At 37.9% G+C, this 24487-nt stretch overlaps 1 protein-coding gene across 2 annotated transcripts in view; it reads right to left on the bottom strand.

The window, feature by feature from the left end:
- Nucleotides 1-9103: 9103 nt before the first annotated feature.
- The window catches only part of MEIKIN (meiotic kinetochore factor), a 78315-nt gene continuing 62931 nt past the window's right edge, over nucleotides 9104-24487 (bottom strand). For both annotated transcript variants that reach the window (XM_058737035.1, XM_058737044.1), the window contains 2 exons: nucleotides 18652-18775; nucleotides 9104-9431 (listed from right to left, as the gene is read on the bottom strand). In XM_058737035.1, the coding sequence (XP_058593018.1) occupies nucleotides 9400-9431; nucleotides 18652-18775 (156 nt within the window). In that variant the 3' untranslated portion in view covers nucleotides 9104-9399. The remainder of the gene's footprint in view (nucleotides 9432-18651; nucleotides 18776-24487) is intronic.

The following is a 24487-nucleotide window of genomic DNA, read 5'->3' as shown; positions in this document are numbered from 1 at the left end:
GATTCACACTTGTGTTGCTCAGAATTAACTGTATTTTTCTCCAAAAAAAAAGAGAGAAAAGAAATGTGAATATGGAATACAATTTTTGTAAACAAAAAATGAAATCAATGCAATATTTAGAAGTGAGAATATGCACATCCTATAAGTCAATTAATCATTCATTTGGGGGTATATTATTTTGCTTTTATATTAGTAAGTTACACTAAATTAGTTAGAGTAGAAACAGACCCAAACCTGTGTATATAGAACCAATGACACATAGGACTCGTGGCTGGTCCATGACTGGCAGAGAGAAGAGTATTTCCTTGTCCTCTCAGAAGCAAGTTTCTAAATGCAATAACCTTGTGTGCTTTCATCTTGGGAAAAAGTTACTTCATGGATAATTATAGATATTAATAAGGGAAAGAACATGACTGCTTGCATAAGAGATACTTTGTTTTAGTATTCTCTAATCATGTAATAACTTCATTTCTGTAGTCTCATTTAGATTTATGCTTAAAAGGTACAGAAAAAACTAAATTAACTTGCTATCATTCATCACATTTCCTTTATGTTGCAGTGTAATATTCAAATTACATAATAAGAAAGCAATGAAATGACACAAGGTTTGTTATGACACATAACTATACTTAATTATGCAGATTAAATTGAAAATAACTTCAAATTCAGTAACAGTGTATATTATCTTTTTTTTCTCTTTCACTTAACACTGCCTCTTCCCACAAAGAGGCTGAGGTGTCTTAAAGTAGGCTCTTTTACTTTAGATAATCAGCAAGGAGGAAATGTGAGAAATAAAGTAATTGTTTTCTATTCATTAATATTATATGAATGTGTAACTGTTAGATGTAAGGCCTACACTTTCACTCAGGGATAGGTGATTCAACCACCCCAAAACCCCAATAGCCTATGGGTCTGTGTCCACCTGCTTCCAGTAACATAAAAGACAGGGGCACTCTCTTCTGGTTACAGATATAGGAAAAGGTGGCAATAAAACTGGAATCTATCTCCTTTAATCACAATACTAGTAAGCATGCCTCAATTATGCTAAATTCTCATGAAACAAGTTCAGTTCTCACCAATAATGTCATAGAACAAGACATTCAGAATCAAGATGATCAAGTAAAACTGCCTGAGTAATACATAGAAGGACTCAGGGTACCTCAGTTTTAAAAACTCTTAAACCAACTGATGATTAACTGCTATATAATAAGGGAAAGGCAGGGGTGCCTGGGTGGCTTAGTTGGTAAAGTGTCTGACTCTTGATCTCAGTTCAGCTCAGGTCTTGATCTCAGGGTCATGAGTTCAAGCCCTGTGCTGGGATCCGTGCTAGATGTGAAGCCTACTTTAAAAAAAAAAAAAAAAAGAAAAACAAAAAAACTTTTTTTTTTAATTTTTTTTTTTAACGTTTATTTATTTTTGAGACAGAGAGAGACAGAGCATGAACGGGGGAGGGTCAGAGAGAGGGAGACACAGAATCTGAAACAGGCTCCAGGTTCTGAGCTGTCAGCACAGAGCCCGACGTAGGGCTTGAACTCACGAACCGCGAGATCATGACCTGAGCCGAAGTCGGACGCTTAACCGACTGAGCCACCCGGGCGCCCCAAAAAAACGTTTTTAAGGGAATAGCAGTAGTTTGAGTCCAGAAAACAAAAACATTCATTTATTCAACAAATATTTCTTGAGGACCTCCAAGGTCTAGACTTGTAGGAACTGAGGACACAGTACTAACAAAAATACCTACTCTTGAGAACTTAGTTCTCAGTGGGAAGGGGCAAAATAAACAAGATGTTTGCAAGTTGTGCTAGGAGCTATGAACAATATAGTTGGTAGCAAGCATCTGGAGGAGGCCATACTTAGATAGAACGGTCAGGAAAGTCCTCTCCAAAGATGTGGGATTTAAAATGAAGTCTAAACAATGAAGAGGAACGAGCCATGGAAAGAACATTCTAGCAGAGAGAAGAAAGAGTACAAAGCCTCTGAGGCAGAAATGGGTTTGACTTGTTTGAAGAAGAAAAAAAGAGGTCAGAGAAGCTGAGTGCACTCTGGGAAGAAGAAGATGTTTGAGAGGCTACAAAGATAGATTAAATGTGATGGGAGCTATTGCAGGAGTTTAAAACTACAGACGGACAATAAATGGCTCTAGAAGATCACTCTGGATATTCTGAGAAGAAAGGATTATAGAAGAATAAAAATGAAAGCAGAAAAACTGTATAGGAGGCTACTGTGTATTTTCAGTGAAAGCAGATAATGGCTAACTGGAGTTATTTTGGAGATACAGCTAATAGGAATTCTGATATAAGTGAAGGAAAGAAAAACCAAGGATTAACCCCTAGGTTTTTCCCTTAAGCATCTAAATGGAAGTTATTTCCCAATAAAAAGACCAGGAAAAGCACAGACTTGAAGAAGTAAATCAAGCGTATTAAGTTTGGATATGTTGAGTTTTACTTGTCTATTAGACATCCATGTAGAGATTCTAAGTAAAATATATGGGGAGAAGACAGGATTAGAAAGATAAATGTGGAAGGCATTTAAAATAATGTAATGGATGAGTTTACCTAGGGAGAATGTGTATGTGTGGAAGAGGGTCCAGGACTAAGATTCAACAAAGACAACACTGAGAGGCCTTGAAGAGAAGGATCTAGCAGAGAAGAATAAGGAGAGAAGAAAAAGTTCCCAAAAGAAGGAAGGGATCAACTGTGTTGAATGTTGCTGAAAATTTAAGTGTCCATTAGATTCGTCAACATGGGCCTCTTGGTAAGAGTAGTTTCAGTGGAATCGTGTGCAAGAGTGAGTTCAAAAAAATAAAGGGTAGAAAGGAAATGTTAAAGCAAGTATAGATACTCCCTCTGTTTTGCTGACATAGGGAGCAGAGAAAATGAGTGAGAGGAGATGGGAAGAGGGAAAACTGGTTTCTTTTTTTACGACAGAAGATAACAAAGAATTTTTTATGCTAACGGAAACAATCAAAAAGAGATGGTGCATCAAGCACCTACTATGTTCTTGGTGCTAAGAGTACAATAACAAACAAGACAGGTATATCCTTTGCCCTTAAGAAACCAACAAATAGGGGCACCTGGGTGGCTCAGTCGGTTGAGCATCCGACTTCAGCTCAGGTCACGATCTCGCGGTCCATGAGTTCGAGCCCCGCATCAGGCTCTGGGCTGATGGCTGAAAGCCTGGAGCCTTCTGATTCTGTGTCTCCCTCTCTCTCTGCCCCTCCCCTGTTCATGCTCTGTCTCTCTCTGTCTCAAAAATAAATAAATGTTAAAAAAAATTAAAAAAAAAAAGAAACCAACAAGTAAACAAGTTATTACATACTGTGATAAGTGCTTTTAAGGAATCAAACTTTTACTTTAATATAAAATAAATCAGTTTGAAATCCTGACCTTGAATTCTATTAGAATTCTATTCTATTCTATTAAAATTAAGGCCCTTTAAAATGAACAAATCAGGAGACTATAGATGCTGGAGAGGATGTGGAGAAACGGGAACCCTCTTGCACTGTTGGTGGGAATGCAAATTGGTGCAGCCGCTCTGGAAAGCAGTGTGGAGGTTCCTCAGAAAATTAAAAATAGACCTACCCTATGACCCAGCAATAGCACTGCTAGGAATTTACCCAAGGGATACAGGAGTACTGATGCATAGGGGCACTTGTACCCCAATGTTTATAGCAGCACTCTCAACAATAGCCAAATTATGGAAAGAGCCAAAATGTCCATCAACTGATGAATGGATAAAGAAATTGTGGTTTATATACACAATGGAGTACTACGTGGCAATGAGAAAGAATGAAATATGGCCCTTTGTAGCAACATGGATGGAACTGGAGAGTGTTATGCTAAGTGAAATAAGCCATACAGAGAAAGACAGATACCATATGGTTTCACTCTTATGTGGATCCTGAGAAACTTAACAGAAACCCATGGGGGAGGGGAAGGAAAAAAAAAAAAAAAGAGGTTAGAGTGGAAGAGAGCCAAAGCATAAGAGACTCTTAAAAACTGAGAACAAACTGAGGGTTGATGGGGGGTGGGAGGGAGGGGAGGTTGGGTGATGGGTATTGAGGAGGGCACCTTTTGGGATGAGCACTGGGTGTTGTATGGAAACCAATTTGACAATAAACTTCATATATTGAAAAAAAAAATAAATTAAAAAAGGAAATACTAAAAAAAAAAAAAATGAAGGCCCTTTATATAATGCCACACTTCTATGACATTTTTTCAACAAGTATATATTCTTTAATGTTTCATTTATTTTTGAGGAGAGAGACAGAGACAGAGTGTGACTGGGGGGAGGGGCAGAGAGAAAGGGACACACAGAATCCAAAGCAGGCTCCAGGTTCTGAGCTGTCAGCACAGAGCTCCACGTGGGGTTCAAACCCACGAACCATGAGATCATGACCTGCGCCGAAGTCGGATGCTTAACCGACTGAGCCACCCATGCTCCCGAACAAATATTTTTCAAATACAATAATATGTTTAATGTGTCTGGCAGCTATGCTAGAACCTGGAAACGCACCGATGAACAAGATGTGGTTCTTACACTTGAAGAGCTTACAGTCTAGGGGAAAAAAAAGAATTTGACAGGTAATTACAGTACACTGTGACAAATGCTATGATGTGGACAAGTACAGGATATTATGGGAATACAAAGACAGCCTTTCAGGGGAATTAAGGAGAGTTTTCTGAAGGAAGGAATGAATAGGGATTAAAAATTAAAATAGAAGCTAAAGAAGAGGATGTGGGTGGGGGAGTTGTGCTTCAGGCAGATGGAGCAGCACAGGCAGGCCTGCAGGCAAAAGAAAATATAAAAATTCAGTGGCATGTAATATAATCTAGTGGTAACACTGAACTAGATTAAGAATATTATGTAAAATAAGTTCAAAAGATCATACTTTATTCGGAATACACTGAAGAGCTATTGGGGGATTTTCAGCAGAAAACATGATCAGATGAGCATTTCAGAAAACTCCTTCTTGATGCATTGTGGAAAATTAACTATAGGATAAAAGAATAAAGGTTGAGAATCTAGTGGTAAGGCTGTTACACTAAAGCAGCCAATGAAATACTGCCATGAATTCAGAGAATAGCCATAGGAATGGAGGGGAGTGGAAATACTAAGGAGTCTTTAGGATTCAGGACCAACAGGACTTCATGAATGACTGCCTGTGAGAAAACAAGAGAAAGGGGGGGATTATGGATGATAGCCAAATTCCTGGCTCATATAACTTGGGTGGATGAAGATATCTAGCACTGAAACAGAAAACAGAACTGCTTCAAGGGGGAAAGTAAGTTCAGGTTGGGGTATATTGAATATCAGATACCATGAGAACCCATGCAGTAATGACAAGTAAGCATTTGGTTACACTGATCTACAACTCTAGGCAGTGAAGATGTTCTATATTACACATGATAGAAAAACCAAACTAAACTAGCTTAATTAAAAAAAAAAAAAAGTGATGAACTCTCATAATTTGACCTAAAGTAGATGGAAAGTTCAGGCACAGCTGCATCCAGGGACTGCCCCAATGATATCAAGAATCCAATCACTCTATCACAACTCTAATCTCTTTATGTGACCTCCATTCCCAGGCTTCCATGTGTGGACACAGGTGGCTTCAGCAGAGTTCCTTTCAGGTAAAATCCTTTCAGGTAAAAATCCAAGAGTAAAAAGGAAAAAGTCTATATCCCAGAATTTCCAGAAAAAAACCTCTGAACTTGATTCCAATAGAATCATTTTAGGCCATGGCCCCATTTCTAAACCAATCATTCTGCCAGAGTTGGGTGGGCTATGTTAATTTCCTTAAATCATTAAAGGCTCACCCCTGGAACTAAGAAGGGATCAATCCAACCTAAACCATATGGCTTGGAAATTCAAAACCCAATTAGGATGGAGGTAGAGGGGAATTAAAATATAATAATGAACAAGTGTAATTCCTTCACTCAAGGACCTTATAGTCTAGGAAGAAAAAAACAGAATTTGACAATTAACTATAAGTATTATTATAATTATTACAATTAACTTTATGATACTGGGCAAGTATAGGATGCTGTGGGTATACAAGGAAAGACAAGTAACCTCTTGGGGGACAGATGCAGAGACAATCACCACACATGTCTACTACCAATATCCATGGCAGTTACAGACAAAGATCAACTGCAAAAAGATAGTGACTGAAGTCAGAGATAGATGAAATCACCCAGGGAGACTGTGTAACATTAGAAGAAGCCCTACAATAGAACCCATGGAAGCACCAAAATTTAAAGACTAAACAGAGGAAAATGAACCTTCAGAAGAAAGAGAAGAGAAAGAGCTGGAGATTGGATAAAAGTCTGGAGAGTAATGTTTCAGAGAGGTCATTCCTTTCTGGAGGCTTTCAAGAAGAGAGCACTAGTCTGCATTATCAGTAGCTGGGAAAGAGAGGTTAGATATGATGAACACTGAAAAATACCCCTTAGATTATCATCAAGAAGATTGCTGGTAACCTTGAGGGGAGCAATGTCAGTGGAGAATGAGAGTTGAAGCCAGACTCTGTGTGTATTGGGGGCAGGTGGAGGAGGAGTATGTGCTGAGGAGTAAGGGATAGGTGTGAAAGTAGCACTTTTTAGGAAATTTGGGTGTAAGAGGGTGAAGAATGGTATGTAGAAGAACATAAGGAGTCAAGGGAGGATTTAAAATGTAAAATGGGTCAACATTTTAAAATGCAGGTTAGAATCTGCAACAACATGGATGGAACTAGAGGGTATTATGCTAACTGAAACTGGTCAGAGAAAGACAAATATATGACTTCACTCACATGTGGAATTTAAGATACAAAACAGATGGATATAGGGGAAGGAAAGCAAAAATAATAGAAAAACAGGAAGGGACAAGACATAAGAGACTCTTAAATACAGAGAACAAAGGGTTGCTGGAGGGTTTGTGGGTGGGTGGGGGATTGCTAAACGGGCAAGGGGCGTTGAGGAAGACATTTGTTGGGATGAGCACTGGGTGTTATATGTAGGGGATGAATCACTGGAATCTGCTCCTGAAAGCATTATTGCACTATATGTTAACTAACTTGGATGTAAATTAAAAAATAAAAACAAATAATTTAAAAAAGTAAAAAGTAAAATAAAATGTAGGTCAGAAAGCAACATTAGAGTAGAAGATGTTGTAGATAACTTTTATCTGGAAAGTCTGGGCATTATATCCTTCATAGAAACACATATGCTATATATACAATATGAGAAAAGAGGCCATTAACAAGTGAACAAAGCATGATGAATTACACCTTGGAGAAGTGAAAAAACACTCCAGTTAAAAATTTCTAAATGAAAATGACATAACATCTGCCCTTTCATGCATTTTTAACTGTTTTCCTGGGGACTTATGACCTGAGATTCTTTTTCATGAGGTATAATTAGAAAAATTTAAATGCTTGAAATTAATATTAGTTATACACTGAAGTAAGGGGTCCAGTCCCATTGTTAACTGTTTTTAGATCACAGACAACATTGAAAATGTGATGAAAACTATGGAGACCCTCTTTCCAGAAAAGAACTCTTTTTATAATGCTCTTCTAGGGAGGTTCACTGAAGGACCTCGAGACCTACCCACAGATATAAAGTGAAGAATACAACCTTCTTGTAGGATTTGCCAACAGTAATCTGCTTTGGACTTCTCATATCTTCTAGATAGCAATCTAAAGCTTATTCAACTTTCCTTTCTCTTAATAATACTTTAAGTCATACCTCCACCCCTAAGCCTTGAATGCCAATTGCAACTCCTTCCGTCTCACTGTTCTCTATGCTCTAGCTGATAAAACAAAGTGGATTTAAATAGTCCTGCCTTCAGATCCAGGCTCTGGCACTTTCTAACTCACATCAGCCTGGTGTAAGTATTAACCTCTCTCTGAGCTAACTCTATTTTCCTTATCAGCAATACGAAGTAAGTACTTATTTCCTCCAGCCCCACTAGGCCCAGCCTAAGAATCAGGTGTCATTCTTTCTCCTAAGAACCTACCACCTGATTAGAAACTATCAAGTATAATTTGCCCTTTCCCTTCCCACTTGGATTATAAACTTGAGAGTTTCTTTTCCCCTCACTGCTTGTCACATTTCTGCTTTTAAAACCAAGTTGTTCTGTTAGTTGAATACTGATTTAAAATTCAAATCTAGGGGCACCTGGCTGGCTCAGTCGGTAAAGCATCTGACTTCGGCTCAGGTCATGATCTCACGATTTGTGAATTCAAGCCCCAAGTCAGGCTCTGTGCTGCCAGCTTGCTCAGAGCCTGGAGACTGCTTCAGATTCTGTGTCTCCCCCTCTCTCTGCCCCTCCCGTGTTCATGCTCTGTCTCTCTCTCTGTCTCTCAATAATAAATAAAAACGTTAAAAAATTTTAAAAACATTCAGATCTAAACTTGGTTTTAGCCACCATCTTCAATGATCTTTTCTACATTTCCTAGTAACTTTCCCATATTTCACCTCCAGATGGAAACGTGAAATAGAAATTTAAAATAGTTTTGTTAGTCGCTTAAGACCTTGTCAAGTAATTTACAAAAATATCTTCATGGAACTCATCTTTAAAAATGAATGCTATACTGGTTACATAACCTCAAATTAATCCATTGATTTTAGAATTTTCTTTCATATTGAAGCAGCTTTGGAAATTTGACTTATTTACTTTTATGTATAATAACAATAATAAACCATTAAGAGTTACAATTTCACCAACAGTTATACAACTGATGTTCTCTGACAACAGAGCTACTGCTTTTTAGGAAGGGCGGTGTAAAGACGCCACAACAAGTAATATCACACATACACAAACACAAAAAATCCTACAGATAGTATTAGCTAAAGGTTTGAGGATGAGGTAATATATCAAATACTTAGTGTATGATTGATTGTACATATTATACATTCCCTGCTTCAGCAAACTTGAGTATAGAGTTTCTTTCAGTCAGACCTGGAATTAGGTCTCTCACTCATGTGGTTTCAATTAAGTTCTGTTAAAAATAGCTTGTAATATAAGCATTTTCATTTTTAGTGCTTCAACAACTTTAATACTTTTAATTCATACAGAGGATAAACTTTGGGAAAAACACAAAGGAAGTTACACAGTATTCTGGTACTTGGCTTTTTATAAACAGCTAACATATCTAGTTAGTATACAGTCTTTTAAGATATTTATTCTTATTTTACAATACAAATACACATATTTAAGAAGATACAGAAGAATGTTTCTTTACAGACTAAATTATAAGAATCTTGGTAGAATTTAAACACCAGGATATATCACAAATAATTAGAGAATTTTGATTTTTGAATTACATATAATTTCAGGCAGACATTCTGCTTTATGGACTTTGGCTTCACATTCATGCATATCTTCAAAGTGGTGAAAATTCAGCCACAGCTGCTACATCCTGCCATTTGTTTTTATTATAATATCTGGAGAAAAAATACAATAATAGATTATTCCATATATATCACAAGAAGGTGACCAATAATTATTAATAACCAGTCTCTGGGGGCATGAGCTCTTGACACCCAACCAATATAGTTTCACTCTGTCCCTTATTAAACAAACCCAGAGGCCATTTAAAAATAAAAATAAAAAGAGGAATAGCTAGCACACTCCTTCCTGGACATGCTGAGGTTACTCTCTGAAGTCAGACAATGACATTCCACTGGGAAGTCCAGCAAAGATGGCTGACAGTAGCCAACACAAGGCCTCTAACTCCAGCCATATAATCTGGAGGAGTCGATCTAGCTGTGCTCCTCATCCCTGTCCTCCTCAGCAACCACCCAGCACGAAGATCCTCACATGTCCCTACCCACCCTTCCTTTGTGTTCTACTCCTCTATGCTGTAGCTAAACCCAGGATCTTCCTAATACAGGATTTTGGGATTCATAATCTATCCTCTGATCCCTACTAAAGACTTGGAGTATCAGTTCTCAGAGTCCAATCTCAACTCCAGCCGAATGTAACTACTTTCAGTTCCTTAACTACCTGATGATACTTTAAGCCCCTGTGCTTCTATTTATCATGGTGCCTCTGCCTAGAAAGCCTATGCTCAGAATGCCTCTGAGGGCTTCAGATCATCCTTCAAAGCATCTCCCTATGTATCCCAACACAGTCCTACATATGTGAAAGTACCTATTGGACTTGTTTTACCTATGTGACTTCCTTTATGAGATTACAAATTTCATAAAGACAACTATGTCTTTATCTCAATATTACCAACCACTAACTTCATCTAACATATGACATCCAGTCAATGAACTTATTGAATAAATGAACCAATTAACTGCAGAACTTCATCTTTTTTGACATCGAATCAACAAGAAAAAAAGTGTCTGTTTAAATATAATACAGAATCCCAATGTATAAAACAAAGAGAAGCAAAACTGTTATGTATAGATGAGCTGAAAAACTCAGAGCCCTATCTACTCTACCCCACATGCCTTATTTGACAGCTACCCAAACTAATGAAAACCAAGAAAGCTAAGTTCTAATTCTGATTCTGCCAGTAGCTGTGTGAATATGAACAAGTCACTTATTCATCTGGCTAAGTCATTTTTATTACATGTAAAATAAGCAAAATAGACCAGATCATTAAAAGGCTATCAAATTTTAGTGCTTACTGGAATCACTTTGAGAGTTCTTCAAATTGTGGATTCCTATGCCATATCTCTAGAGAATGTAATTTTCCAGGTCTGAAGTAATTCTGGTGTAGGTGGTCAGAGGGCCACCCATCAAGAAACCTTGGACTGGATGTTACTGAAGGCCTCTTTCACATGGATGTACCATTCTCAAACTTCTATTTATCCATACCACCTCATCTAGCACTTCTCTTTTGGATTCCTCTTGTGGTTCACTTTCACCACTTTTTTTCCCCTCTAATCAGCATTATTAGTGGTCAAACATCATAATGAGCAGGGGTCCTAGACCATCAAAAGTAAGCTTCATACTGCAGTCCTGATTAGATAACTGCCAAACTAGCTAAAACGTTAAATGCCAGGACTAAAAATAGGCCGTTACATGTTCAAAATAACACGATCACTAGTTAGCTTGGGGCTTTGCTATTTTTACTAAAGGAAAGGCACAGACAAATGGCCAGAAGTTGAAAGGGAATTACTTAAATGAAGAGGCTGCCAAATGAGGTGAGAGTCTAGAAAGAAGCCAGGAGGTGGCATAATTGGTCAGCATACATCAAGGGGTCTCTCTCAATCAAATTAAAAATTTCAGTCTAAACACTTGGAAGAACTTCCCAGACACATTTTAGTATTGATTTGTTGCATACTTAAGCCCAGAATTGTGATATTATCTCATGTCATAGACTAATATCCACAGCCATAAAATTAAAAGAAGTTTCTCTATTTTTATTTTATTAAAAAAAATTTTTAAGGTTTATTTATTTTTGAGAGACAGAGAGAATCCCAAATCCTAAGCAGGCTCCACACTATCAGCCCCAATGTGAGGCTCAAATTCATGAACCATGAGATCATGACCTGAGCCAAAATCAAGAGTAGGATGCTTAACCAACCAACTGAGCCACCCAGGTGTCTCTGTTTTTATTTTTTAACTTTTTTTGTTACACCCAAAAAAACGTACATATATGTACTACAGAGCTTGATGGGTTTTCACAAACTTACCATATCTATGTAACCAGCATTCAGATAATGAAACAGAACACTACTAGCACCCTAGAATTTCCTCTCATAATGCTTTCTATTTAATAGTCACTCCCTAATGAGGACATCCACTGTAGTGATTTTCATCATAGTTTAGTTTTACCTAGCTTGGTACTAAATATAAGTAATGTGAAATGTACTCTATTGTGTCTGGCTCCTTATGTCATCAATATTGTTGCATGTAACTGCACATTGTTGATGCTCACTGCTACACAGCACTCCCAATGAAAATGAATGTAACACAGTATTGATCCATTCTACTGCTGGTGGGCACTTGGATTATTTCCTGTTTGGGTCTATTATCCAAGTGCTTCTATGAACATTCTAGCAGACATCTGTTGATGAACATATATATACACATTATAGTTGGATATACTCTTGGAAGTGGAAATGATGGGGCTCCATGGTCCAGGAAAATGGAATTGCAGGGTATCTTTTCATCTCCGTGAAATTTCTAGGGTCCTAGTGATATGAGAAATATACCTCCTAAAATAAATTGTAAGTTATTGCTCCTCCTACAACCAAAAACTGATAAGTTGTTGCATCTGGCCCCTCCTACTGGGTCTTTTCAGATTTTGGAGTCAACACATACCTCATCTGAGTATACTACTTCAACCCATTTACCAAGTACCTAAAGGCTACTGGTTTTGAGGAAGCCTTAGAATAGGAGAAGGTTCTACGACAGGTACAGGCTACTGAGCAAGATGCTCTGACACTTGTACCAAAAGATCTAGCAGATCCAGTGGTTCATGAAATGTCAGTGAGAAATATACATGTTTTATTGGATCCTGTAGGTGAATCACAGCACACAGGTCCTTAGGATTTTGGAGCACATCTCTGGCATCTCCTGTGAACAACTACTATTTTTTTTTTGACAAACAGCTTTTGGTCTGCTACTGGGCCTTAGTAGTGACTCAATACTTAACCATGGAACACCAAGTTACAAAGAGAGCTAAGCTGCCCATCACGAATTATGCACAGTCTGATGCACCAAGCCATAAAGTTGGTTGTGCAGAGCATCACTACACTATCAAAGAGAAATGGCATATATGAAACTGAGCTCGAGCCTGAAAGGGACAAGTAAGTTAGATGAGGAAGTGGCCCAAATGCCTATGGTCCACGCTACTGCTATACTATCTTCTCTCTCCCCGCCTTTACTTTTGGCATCATGAAGAATTCTCTCTACAATCAGCTTACTGAAGAAAAAAAAAACGCCTCAGACTTGGTTTACAGATATGCAGGCACAACCTAAAAGCTCCTTTCTGTGGCATCCTTGAAGAAAATTGGTGAAGGTATATTCTCCCAGTGGGCAGAAAGAACTTCAAGAAATATATCTCAATGTTCCCTTTGTTAAAAGGAAAAATGGCCAGATACGTGGTTATATACTGATTCATGGATTGTGGCCTATAGTTTGGCTGGACAGTTAGGGACTTGGAAGGGACATGACTGGAAAATTAATAACAAGAAAATTTAGAGAAGAAGCATATAGATAGACTTACCTGAATGGGCAAAAAATGTGAAGATATCTGTGTTCCCTGTGACTACTAACCCAAGGATGATCTCAGAAGACAAAGACTTTAGTAATCAAGTAGATAAGAAGACCCATTCTGTAGATACCAGTTAGCCTCTTTCCCCAGCCGCCTCCATCACCAACTGGTAAACTCATCAACAAAGGGGCCATGGTGGCAGGGATAGTGGTTATACATAGGCTCAGCAGTCCACTAAAGCCAACCTGGCTATCATCACTGATGAATATTCAATTTATTAGTAGGAGAGACCAACACCTAATTCCCAATAAGGAACAATTCCCTGGAGTGATCAGCCAGCTACCAGGTGGCAGGATGATTACCTCGCACCACTTTCATCATGGAAGGGACAGCATTTTACTCTTACTGGATTAGACACTTACTTTGGATATGGATTTGCCTTTCATGCATGCAATGCTTCTGCCAAAACCACCATCCAAGGACTTAGAAAATGCTTTATCCACCTTCATGGTATCCCGAAGAACATTGCTTCTCATCAAGGAACTGACTTCACAGCAAAAGAAATGTGGCAAAAGGCCCAAGTTCATATAATTCACTGATATTTCCATGTTCCCCACAATTTTGAAGCAGCTGACTTGACAGAATAGTAGAGTGGCCTTTTGAAGACTTAGTTAGAGTACCAATTAGGCAGCAATATCTTGCAGGGCTGGGACAAGGTTCTCCAGAAAGTTGTATACGTTCTGAATCAGCATCAAATATATGGTACTATTTCTCCCGCAGCCAGGATTCACGGGCGCAGGAATCAAGAAATGGAGGCGGAACTGAGATCACTCAATATAACCACTCGTAACCCACTAGCAAAAATTTTTTGCTTCCTGTTCCCATGACTTTATGCTCAGCTGTCCTAGAGGTCTTAGTTCCAAAGGAAGGGATGCGACCACCAACAGACACAATGATTCTATTGAACTGGAAGTTAAGACTGCCACCTGGCTGCTTTGGGCTCCTCAGGCCTCTGAATCAACAGACAAAGAAGAGAATTACTGTGCTGGTGGGGTGACTGATCCTGACTACCAAGACGAAATTTCCTCCACAATGGAGGCAAGGAAGAGTATGTCCAGAATACAAGAGATTCCTTAAGGCATCTCTTAGTATTACCATGCCCTGTGATTAAGGTCAGTGGAAAATTACAACAACCCAATCCAAGCAGGACTAATGGCCTAGACCCTACTTAAATGAGGTATGTATCACCCTACGAGTTTAAGAACTATAACCAGCTGAGGTGCTTGCTGAGGAAGAAAAAAATATGAAATGGGTAGTGGAGGAAGGTAGTTATAAATACCAGTTATGTCCACATGACTAGTTTAAGCAAGTATCTTTGTTTTCTTCCCCCTCTTATTCCCATATCATCTAACATAAACTGTCTTAATAATAAATTCACTTTATATTATAGTACTTGAGTTACAGGGTATCAAGAAGAGCAAACACCCCCCCCCCCCCAAGGATTTTGGATCCTCTTCTGGGAAAGGAATTAGCACATTTTGGATTGTATGTAGGACAGGTACATTATGTTAGGCAGAAATATGACTTTGTTACTGTCTTTATTTACAGATTAAATATGGTTTAAGGAGATGTGTATGAACACATACTTGACATGAAGTAGACTGTGATGGTTTGTTGTATGTGTCAATTTGGTTAGGCTATATTACCCAATTAAACTAAATAATAATCTTGGTATTGCTGTGGAGATAATTTGTAGATAAGTTTAATATCTATAATAACAGACTTTAAGAGATTATCCTTGATAATTGGGCCTCACCAATCAGTTGAAAGGCCTTAAGAGCAAAACCGAGGTTTCCCTGAGAAAGAAGAAATACTTCCTAAGGACTGCATCATCAGTTCCCACCCAAGAGTTTCCAATCTGCCCTATAGTTTTCAGCCAGACCCTACAACTGCATAAGTCAATTCTTTGAAATACCTCTCCATATATATATATATGGGAAAAACCTTCTTTGGGAAGAACCTGACTGATATGTCATCTACTATTCCCTACCACCATGCTAATGTCATCAGAGACAGAGATAGAAAAAAGCCTACTATGGGGTCTCTGTCTTTGAAAACCTCATAACCTGAAGAATATGAAAAGTCAGCATTGTGAATTATGTGAGGTAGTAATATATTACTAAGTATCAAATGAGTAGCACTGAATTAAAAAAAAGAAAAAGACTTCTGTGGATTTAAGGAGTGCTCAGAGCAGAATGTGTAGCAGAAATGGGGACAAGGATCAAAAGCAAGCAGTTTAGTTGGATTGAGGTTTTACATAACCTATTAAATTTCAATTGCTTCATTGCCTGCTTACTCATAAAATGTCCCCAGGCTCCAATGATTAATCAGACATTCTGTCTGATATACAGTCAGGAGAATACAGAAAAACCTAAATTTGGAGTTAAAAAAAACCTCGAGAGATTGAATTCTTCTCTACCACCCAACAGCAGTAAAATCTTGGACAAAATGCATACTATTTTAAGTTCCATATTCTTTACATATAAAATGAGAATAATAATAAACATCTGTCTATTATAAAGCCATAGTAAGAAATAAATGAGATATAATACAAACTTAGCTCAGATCCTTTCACAGAGGAGGTGCTCAACCAATGGTAAGTGAATGTAAAAATATATGAAAAATATTTTCAGAAAGAATGCTACTAAAAGTGAAACCCTAGTAGCAAACCAGATTCAACAATACATTAAAAGAATTATTCACCATGATCAAGTGGGATTTATTCCTGGGATGTAGGGCTGGTTCAATATCCACAAATCAATCAATGTGATACATCACATTAATAAAAGAAAGGATAAGAACCACATGATCCTCTCAATAGATGCAGAAAAAGCATTTGACAAAATACAGCATCCTTTCTTAATAAAAACCCTCAAGTAAGTAGGGATAGGAGGAACATACCTCAAGATCATAAAGACCATATATGAAAGACCCATAGTTAATATCATCCTCACTAGGGAAAAACTGCGAGCCTTCCCCCTAAGGTCAGGAAAATGGCAGGGATGTCCACTCTCACCACTGTTACTCAACATAGTGTGGGAAGTTGTAGCCTCAGCAATCAGACAACACAAAGAAATAAAAGGCATCCAAATCATCAAGGAGGAAGTCAAACTTTCACTCTTTGCTGATGACATGTTACTCTATGTGGAAAACCCAAAAGACTCCACCAAAAAACTTCTAGAAATGATCCATGAATTCAGCAAAGTCACAGGATATAAAATCAATGTAGAGAATTTGGTTGCACTTCTACAAACCAACAATGAAGCAAAAAAAAGAGAAATCAAGGCATGAATTCCATTTACAACTGTACTAAAACCCATAAAACCCCTAGGAATAAACCTAACCAAAGAGGTTAAAAATCTATACACTGAAAACTATAGAAAGCTTGTAAAAGAAATTGAAGAAGACACACAAAAAAATGGAAAAACATTACATGCTCATGGATTGGAAGAACAAATATTGTCAAAATGTCAGTACTACCCAAAGCAATCTACATATTCAATGCAACCCCTATCAAAATTACACCAGAATTCTTCACAGAGCTAGAACAAACAATTCTAAAATTTGTATGGAACCAGAAAAGACCCCAAATAGCCAAAGCAATGTTGAAAAAGAAATCCAAAGCTGGAAGCATCACAATTCTGGACTTCAAGCTATATTACAAAGCTGTAATCATCAAGACAGTATGGTACTGGCACAAAAACAAACACATAGATCAATTGAACAGAATAGAGAACCCAGAAATGGATCCACAAACATATAGCCAACTAATCTTCAACAAAGCAGGAAAGAATATCCAATGGAAAAAAAGACAGTCTCTTCAACAAATGGTATTGGGAAAACTGGACAGCAACATGCATAAGAATAAACCTGGACCACTTTCTTACACTATACACAAAAATAAATTCAAAATGGACGAAAGACCTAAGTGTGAGAAATGAAACCATCAAAATCCTAGAGGAGAAAACAGGCAGCAACCTCTCTGACCTCCACCAAGCAACTTCTTACTAGATATGTTGCTAAAGGCAAGGGAAATAAAAGCAAACATGAACTACTGGGCCTTCATCAAGATAAGAAGCTTCTACACAGTGAAGGAAACAATCAGCAAAACTAAAAGGCAACCGATGGAATGGGAGAAGATATGTGCAAATGACATATCACATAAAGGGTTAGTATCCAAAATCTATAAAGAACTTACCAAGCTGAACACCCCAAAAACAAATAATCCAGTGAAGAAATGGGCAGAAGACATGAATAGACACTTTTCCAAAGAAGACATCCAGATGGCTAACAAACACATGAAAAGATGCTCAACATCACTCATCATCAGGGAAATACAAATAAAAACCACAACAAGATACCACTTCACACCTGTCAGAATGGCTAAAATTAACAACTCAGGCAACAACAGATGTTGGCAATGCAGAGATGTGGAGAAAGAAGAACGCTTTTGCACTGCTGGTGGTAATGCAAACTGGTTCAGCCACTGTGAAAAACAGTATGGAGGTTCCTCAAAAAATCCAGCAATTGCACTAGTAGGTATTTATCCAAAGGATACAAAAATGCTGATTCAAAGGGGCACATGCACCCCAATGTTTATAGCAGCGCTATCAACAATAGCTAAAGTATAGAAAGAACCCAAACATCCATCAACTGATGAATGCATAAAGATGTGGTATATATTATACATATACAATGGAATACTACTCGGCGATCACAAAGAGTGGAATCTTGTCACTTGCAATTATGTGGATGGAATCAGAGTGTATTATGCTAAAAAAATAAGTCAGTCAGAGAAAGACAAATAGTGTATGATTTCACTCATATATGGAATTTAGGAAACAAAACAGATGAATATAGGGCAAGAGAAGCAAAAATAAGATAAAGACAGAGAGGGAGGCAAACCATAAGAGACTCTTAAGTAAAGAGAACAAACTGAGGTTACTGGCGGAGTGTTTGGTGGAGAATGGGCTAAGTGGGTGATGGACATAAAGGAGGGAACTTATTGGGAGAAGCAGTGGGTGTTTTATGTAAGTGATGAATCAGTAAATTCTATTCCTGAAATCATTATTATACTACATATTAACTAACTTGAATTTAAATTAAAAATGAATAAATAAATAAATAAATAAAAGTGAAACCCAATAACACTAAATTTCAAATAGTTGAAAACAGTATCCTAGATAAATATATTTAAATCAGTGGCATAAGCTAATTTTTCAAAAGATTAAGTATTTGACATTAAAAATTTTTTCTGGTCAGGTTCTGACACCTAACCAAACTTTTTATAATTTCACCATTTTCACTTTGTACAAGAGCTCTAAGAATACAATTTATAAGCAGACTTCCTGTGCGCATAAGGAATTTACCATGAAAGAATGTTTTATATCACCCAAAAAGTAGGCTCTGCATTCACACTATAGTACCTTGGGGAATATCTTTAGGTGGAGAATATTTCTTCTTCTTTACAACAACACCTTTACTTTTCACTTGTCTATTTCCTGGTGTTGCTCTAATAATACAACATATTTCTGATTTATTTGAAGGAAACTGAAAAAGAAAAAAAGCAGGTAATGCATAATTCTTCCAGGTACTATATTTGTATGTTGTTTTATTTCAAAGGCAAATATTCTCAACATCCATATTTCATACATATTAACTATAGAAAGCATTTATGGAATGCTTACTCCACTCCAGACACTAATGAATCGGTTTGAAAACATTTGCTTATTTAATAATCACCAGAAGCAGATAAGGCAGGTTATATTTAACCCTATTTGAAAATGAGAAACTTCAGGGGCGCCTGGGTGGCACAGTCGGTTAAGCGTCCGACTTCAGCCAGGTCACGATCTCGCGGTCCGTGAGTTCGAGCCCCGCATCGGGCTCTGGGCTGATGGCTCGGAGCCTGGAGCCTGTTTCGGATTCTGTGTCTCCCTCTCTCTCTGCCCCTCCCCCGTTCATGCTCTGTCTCTCTCTGTCCCAAAAAAAATAAATAAAAAACGTTGAAAAAAAAATTTAAAAAAGAAAATGAGAAACTTCAGTTAAAAGAATTTGGATAACTTATTTAAGGACACAGAGAGAGTAATGATAGAGTTAAGATTCAAGCATTCCAAAGTGTGAGAGCAAGTCTATATAATTTACTGAATTAAAACGCAAATTTAATTTAATTCTGAGCCAAACACTAGATTTTCTTGATTTCTCAACTCAGTGAATTTTGACAGCTGCCCATCAAACAGACAAGACAGGCTCTAGATTAAAGTAACACACCTTACTTCTTAGAACTCAGAAGTAGAGATATGTATTTATCAAGGGCTCCTTACATTTTAGGTAAAGCTGATACAGAAACATCTTCTGCTGTAAAATTCATATCATCTTCTGTGGTGGATATCTGTTATTTTCCTGCCTAGCATCTTTTCCATTTTTTGGACTCTAAACAGTACCAGAGTTTTCCTGGAAGAATCTACTCATTCTCTTAGGCTGCACACCACCCTTTCCTTATGGCTCAGATGGAATTCATAGTACTTCTGGGTACCAAGATGGCTGTAGGACCCAACCTAGCTGATCAACATATGTCATGCCCTGGGAGCACAGTGACTGGCTGAGACAAGAACATTGTAAATCGGCCAGCAGGAAGAAGGAATTGCTGAACTTGAGACTCTGGCACTAAGCCAAAATCCTTGAGGGGACTAAAGTGGTCCTAGATTGATACTTAATCCTTGCTATAGCTGTTGTAGTAGAAACAGATATAAATCCTCTTAGGGATACACATACACACACACACACACACACACACACATATACACATATATAAAATGGATGGGATCCATTGATAGGATTTTTATCAACTAAGAGCAAGGAAATAAATGATCAGGGTCAGTATCAGAGTTGTTCTTCAAGATTCAGCTCAGAATAGTTCCAAGCAGAAATAAGAGACAAAATATATTTGACCTTATCTTCTAATTTTATTATAGCAATAATGAAATACCAAACTCATAACAAATCAAGCTACCATATATAAGACTGTACAGTATCAAACAATGGAGTTAAACCTATAGAACATCAGATATCAGAACTGCCAAATCAGAATAGAATAACAATGTATGAAATTATTAAAGAATTAACAATAGAAATCTCATGGATGAGCAAGCAACAAGAGACTATAGGAGTGAAAAGTAGATTTGAGAAAGAAACAACTAGAATGTCTTGAAATGAAAAATAAAATTGTTGAAATGCAAAATTCAATGGAGGTCTTAAGGAGCAAAATAGACACAACTGAAGAATTAATGTTTATTTATTTTTGAGAGAGAGAGAGAGAATCCCAGGCAGGCCTTTCATTATCATTTCAGAGCCCAACGCAGGGCTTGAATCCATGCACCATGAGATCATGACCTGAACCAAAATCAAGAGTTGGATGCTTAACTGACTGGGCCACATAGGTACCCCAACAAATAAATGAGAAATATTAAATAGACTTTTAAAGATATGGAGGATAGAAAGATGCCTAACTTATGCCAGTTACCATTCCAGAGAGAATAAAACAGATAATAGCTGAGAAATTTCCCAAACTGATGAAAGACATGAGTACACACATTCAGGAAGCCTAAAATTCTAAGCAACATTACAATAAAAAAACAAAAGCAAACACAATACTAATCTTTTTAGGTATACATCTCAGTGAAATTATAGCACACCCACAATAAGAAGTACTTTATAAAGTCCGGAAAGTTTAACTTTAAAAAGTCCCCAAGACCACCACAGGCTTAATGATTTGCCAAAAGGAATCACAAGATTCAGAAAAGCTGGTATATTCACAGTTATGGCTTATGATACAATAGAATACAAATTAAAATCCACAAAAGGAAAAGGCATATAGGGGGAGTCCAGGAGAAAAAGTATACTGAGCTCACCATAGGATGATAAGCTTCCAGTTGTCTCTCCTAGTTGAGTCACATGGATGGTGTTTAATTTTCCCATGTGCAAAGTGTTGCCAACATCAGAAGCCCAGTAAACTTTGACTCAGATCCCAGTCTCCCAGAGGTCAAACTGATACAGAGGTAGCCCAAAGCCTCAGGTATCAAAAACAGGTTTTTACCATAAATCACATTGTTAGCATAAACTATCTGGCACGGATACTCAAAGGGGTCATAACTCTTACAAAGGACTCTTTAAATCTCAATAGTGGGGCGCCTGGGTGGCGCAGTCGGTTAAGCGTCCGACTTCAGCCAGGTCACGATCTCGCGGTCCGTGAGTTCGAGCCCCGCGTCAGGCTCTGGGCTGATGGCTCGGAGCCTGGAGCCTGGAGCCTGTTTCCGATTCTGTGTCTCCCTCTCTCTCTGCCCCTCCCCCGTTCATGCTCTGTCTCTCTCTGTCCCAAAAATAAATAAAAAAAAAAAAACGTTGAAAAAAAAAAGAAAAAAAAAAATCTCAATAGTAAAAAACCCAACACAATTAAAAAACAGGGCAAAGGCTTTTCTAGACAGTACACCAAAGATATATAGATGGAGGGGCGCCTGGGTGGCTCAGTCGGTTAAGCGGCCGACTTCGGCTCCGGTCATAATCTCGCGGTCCGTGAGTTTGAGCCCTGCGTCGGGCTCTGTGCTGACAGCGCAGTGCCTGGAGCCTGTTTCGGATTCTGTGTCTCCCTCTCTCTGACCCTCCCCCGTTCATGCTCTGTCTCTCTCTGTCTCAAAAATAAATGTTAAAAAAAAATTTTTTTAAAAAGATATATAGATGGCAAGTAAGCATTTTAAATGATGTTCCACATGACATTTTCTCATCAAGGAGTGCAAATTAAAACAACGAGATACTACTACACACCTATTAGAATGGCCAATATCGGGACACCTGGGTGGCTCAGTCGGTTGAGTATCCGATTTCGGCTCAGGTCATGATCTTGAGGTTCAGGAGTTCAAACCCCGCATTGAGCTCTGTGCTGACAGCTCAGAGCCTGGAGCCTGCTTTGGATTCTGTGTCTACCTCTGTCTCTGTCCCTTCCCTGCTCATGTGCTCTCTCTCTCTCTCTCTCTCTCTCTCTCTCTCTCAAAAATAAATATTTTTTAAAAAGAGAAAAGAAAACAAGAAAGATTCCTATTAATGACCTCACCTTCTACCTTAAAAAAGTAAGAAAAGAAAACCAAATCCAAAGTAAGCAGACAAAAGAAAATAACATGAGAGGAGAAATCAATAAAATAGAAAATAGAAAAATAGAGAAAAATCAGTAAACCAAACTTCTAGCCATATTATTGAGGAAAGAAAAAAAATAAGACACAAATTATCAATATCAGGAATGAAAAAGGCTATATCACTACAGATACCAACATATTAAAAGGATAACAAGGGAACACTATAAAGAACACTTGACAATAAATTTGACAACTTCTAAAAAATAGACAAATTCCTTGAAATACACAAACTACCAAAGTTCACTCAAGAAGAAATAGGTAAGTTGAATAACCCTAAAGAGATTTTTTTTAAATGTTTATTTTTGAGAGAGAGAAAAAGTGAGAGAGTACGCATGTGTGGGCACATACATGGCAAAGAGAGAGGGAGACAGAGGATCTGAAGCTGGCTCCAGGCTGAGAGCTGCGATCCAGATGTCAGGCTGGAATGTAGGAACCATGAGATCATGACCCAAACCAAAGTCGGATGCTCAACCAACTGAGCCACCAGGCCCTAAAGAGATTTTTAACGGTAGCTTATTTCATTAAAAAAAAAAAAAAAAGAACTCCAGGTCTAGATGAATTCACTAGTGAACACCACTAAACATTGAAGGCAGAAATACTAGTTCTTTTCCAGAAAACTGAAGATGAAGGAGTACTTTCCAACTTGTTCTATGAGGTTAGCATTACTCTGATGCCAAACTCAGACACAGACATCAATCAATCAATCAACCAATAAATGAAACTAAAGACCCTCACCAACACTGATGGAAAAATTCTAAAAAATTTTTCACAAATTAAATATATCAATATATAAAAATAAAAATATACCAGGGGCACCTGGGTGGCTCAGTCAGTTGAGCAGCCAACTTTGGCTTGGCTCATGATCTCACAGTTCATGGGTTCAAGCCCCACATCAGGCTCTATGCTGACAGCTCAGAGCCTGGAGCCTCCTTCTATTCTGTGTCTCCCTCTCTCTCTGCCCCTCTCCTGCTTGCACTCTGTCTCTCTCTAAAATCAATATATTATACTCAATTCATAATCATCAACTCATCATATTAACAAACTAAAAAAGAAAAATTCTATTATCATCTTAATAACTAAAAAAAGTACATTTGGCAAAAATCCAGCATCCATTCCTGACAAAAACTCTTAAGTACATTAGGAAAAGGTGGGAACTTCCTCAACATAGGAAAAACTTATAGCTAAGATCATATTTAATGGTGAACTACAGAGTATTTTCCCTCAAAGTACAGAAACAAGGCAAGGATATCTGCTCTCCTCACTGGTCTCCCAGCATTGTACAGGAAAATCTAGCTAGTGAAATTAGTCAAGAAAAAAAAAAGGCATCTGGATTAAAAAGGAAGAGGTAAACCTTTTTTTCCACAGACAATATAACTGCCCAAGGCCCAATGGAATCTTGGGGGTATGGAGGACTACTAGAACTAATAATTAAGTTTAGCAAGTTTACAATATACTTATGAATAGAATGTTTCTGTTCCCACAAAATTCATATGATGAGGGGCGCCTGGGTGGCTCAGTCGGTTAAACACCTGACTCTTGACTTCAGCTCAGGTCATGATCTCACAGCCATGAGATCAAGCTCCATACTGAGCTCCACACTGAGCATGGAACCTGCTTGGGAGTCTCTCTCTCCCTTCCTGGCCCTACCCAACTCATACACATGCAATCTCTCTCTCTCCCCACACAAATAAATAAACATTAAAAAATATTAAATAAATAAATAATTAAAGAAATTTCATATGTTGAAGCCCTAACTCCCAATGAGACTATATTTGGAGATAGGCTCTGTGAGAGGGTGATAACGGTTAACTGAATTAATAAGGGTGAGGTCCTAATCTGAGAGTGCTGGTGCCCTTTTAAGAAGGGGAAGCAATACCAGAGCTCTTTTTTCTTTGTGCAAAGAGAGAAAACGCCAAGTGAAATCACAGCAAGAAGGTACACATTTACAAGACAGAAGAAAGCCCTTGGGGGAACTGAATAGGTCAACACCTTGGTCTTGGACTTGCCAAGCTCCATCACTGTGAGACAATAAATTTCTGTTGTGGAAGCCACCCAGTCTATAGTATATGATTATGGCAAC

This window comes from Neofelis nebulosa, chromosome 1 (assembly GCF_028018385.1).
Source record: "Neofelis nebulosa isolate mNeoNeb1 chromosome 1, mNeoNeb1.pri, whole genome shotgun sequence".
Classification (NCBI taxonomy): domain Eukaryota; kingdom Metazoa; phylum Chordata; class Mammalia; order Carnivora; family Felidae; genus Neofelis; species Neofelis nebulosa.
This window is presented reverse-complemented; position numbering and strand designations above follow the sequence as displayed.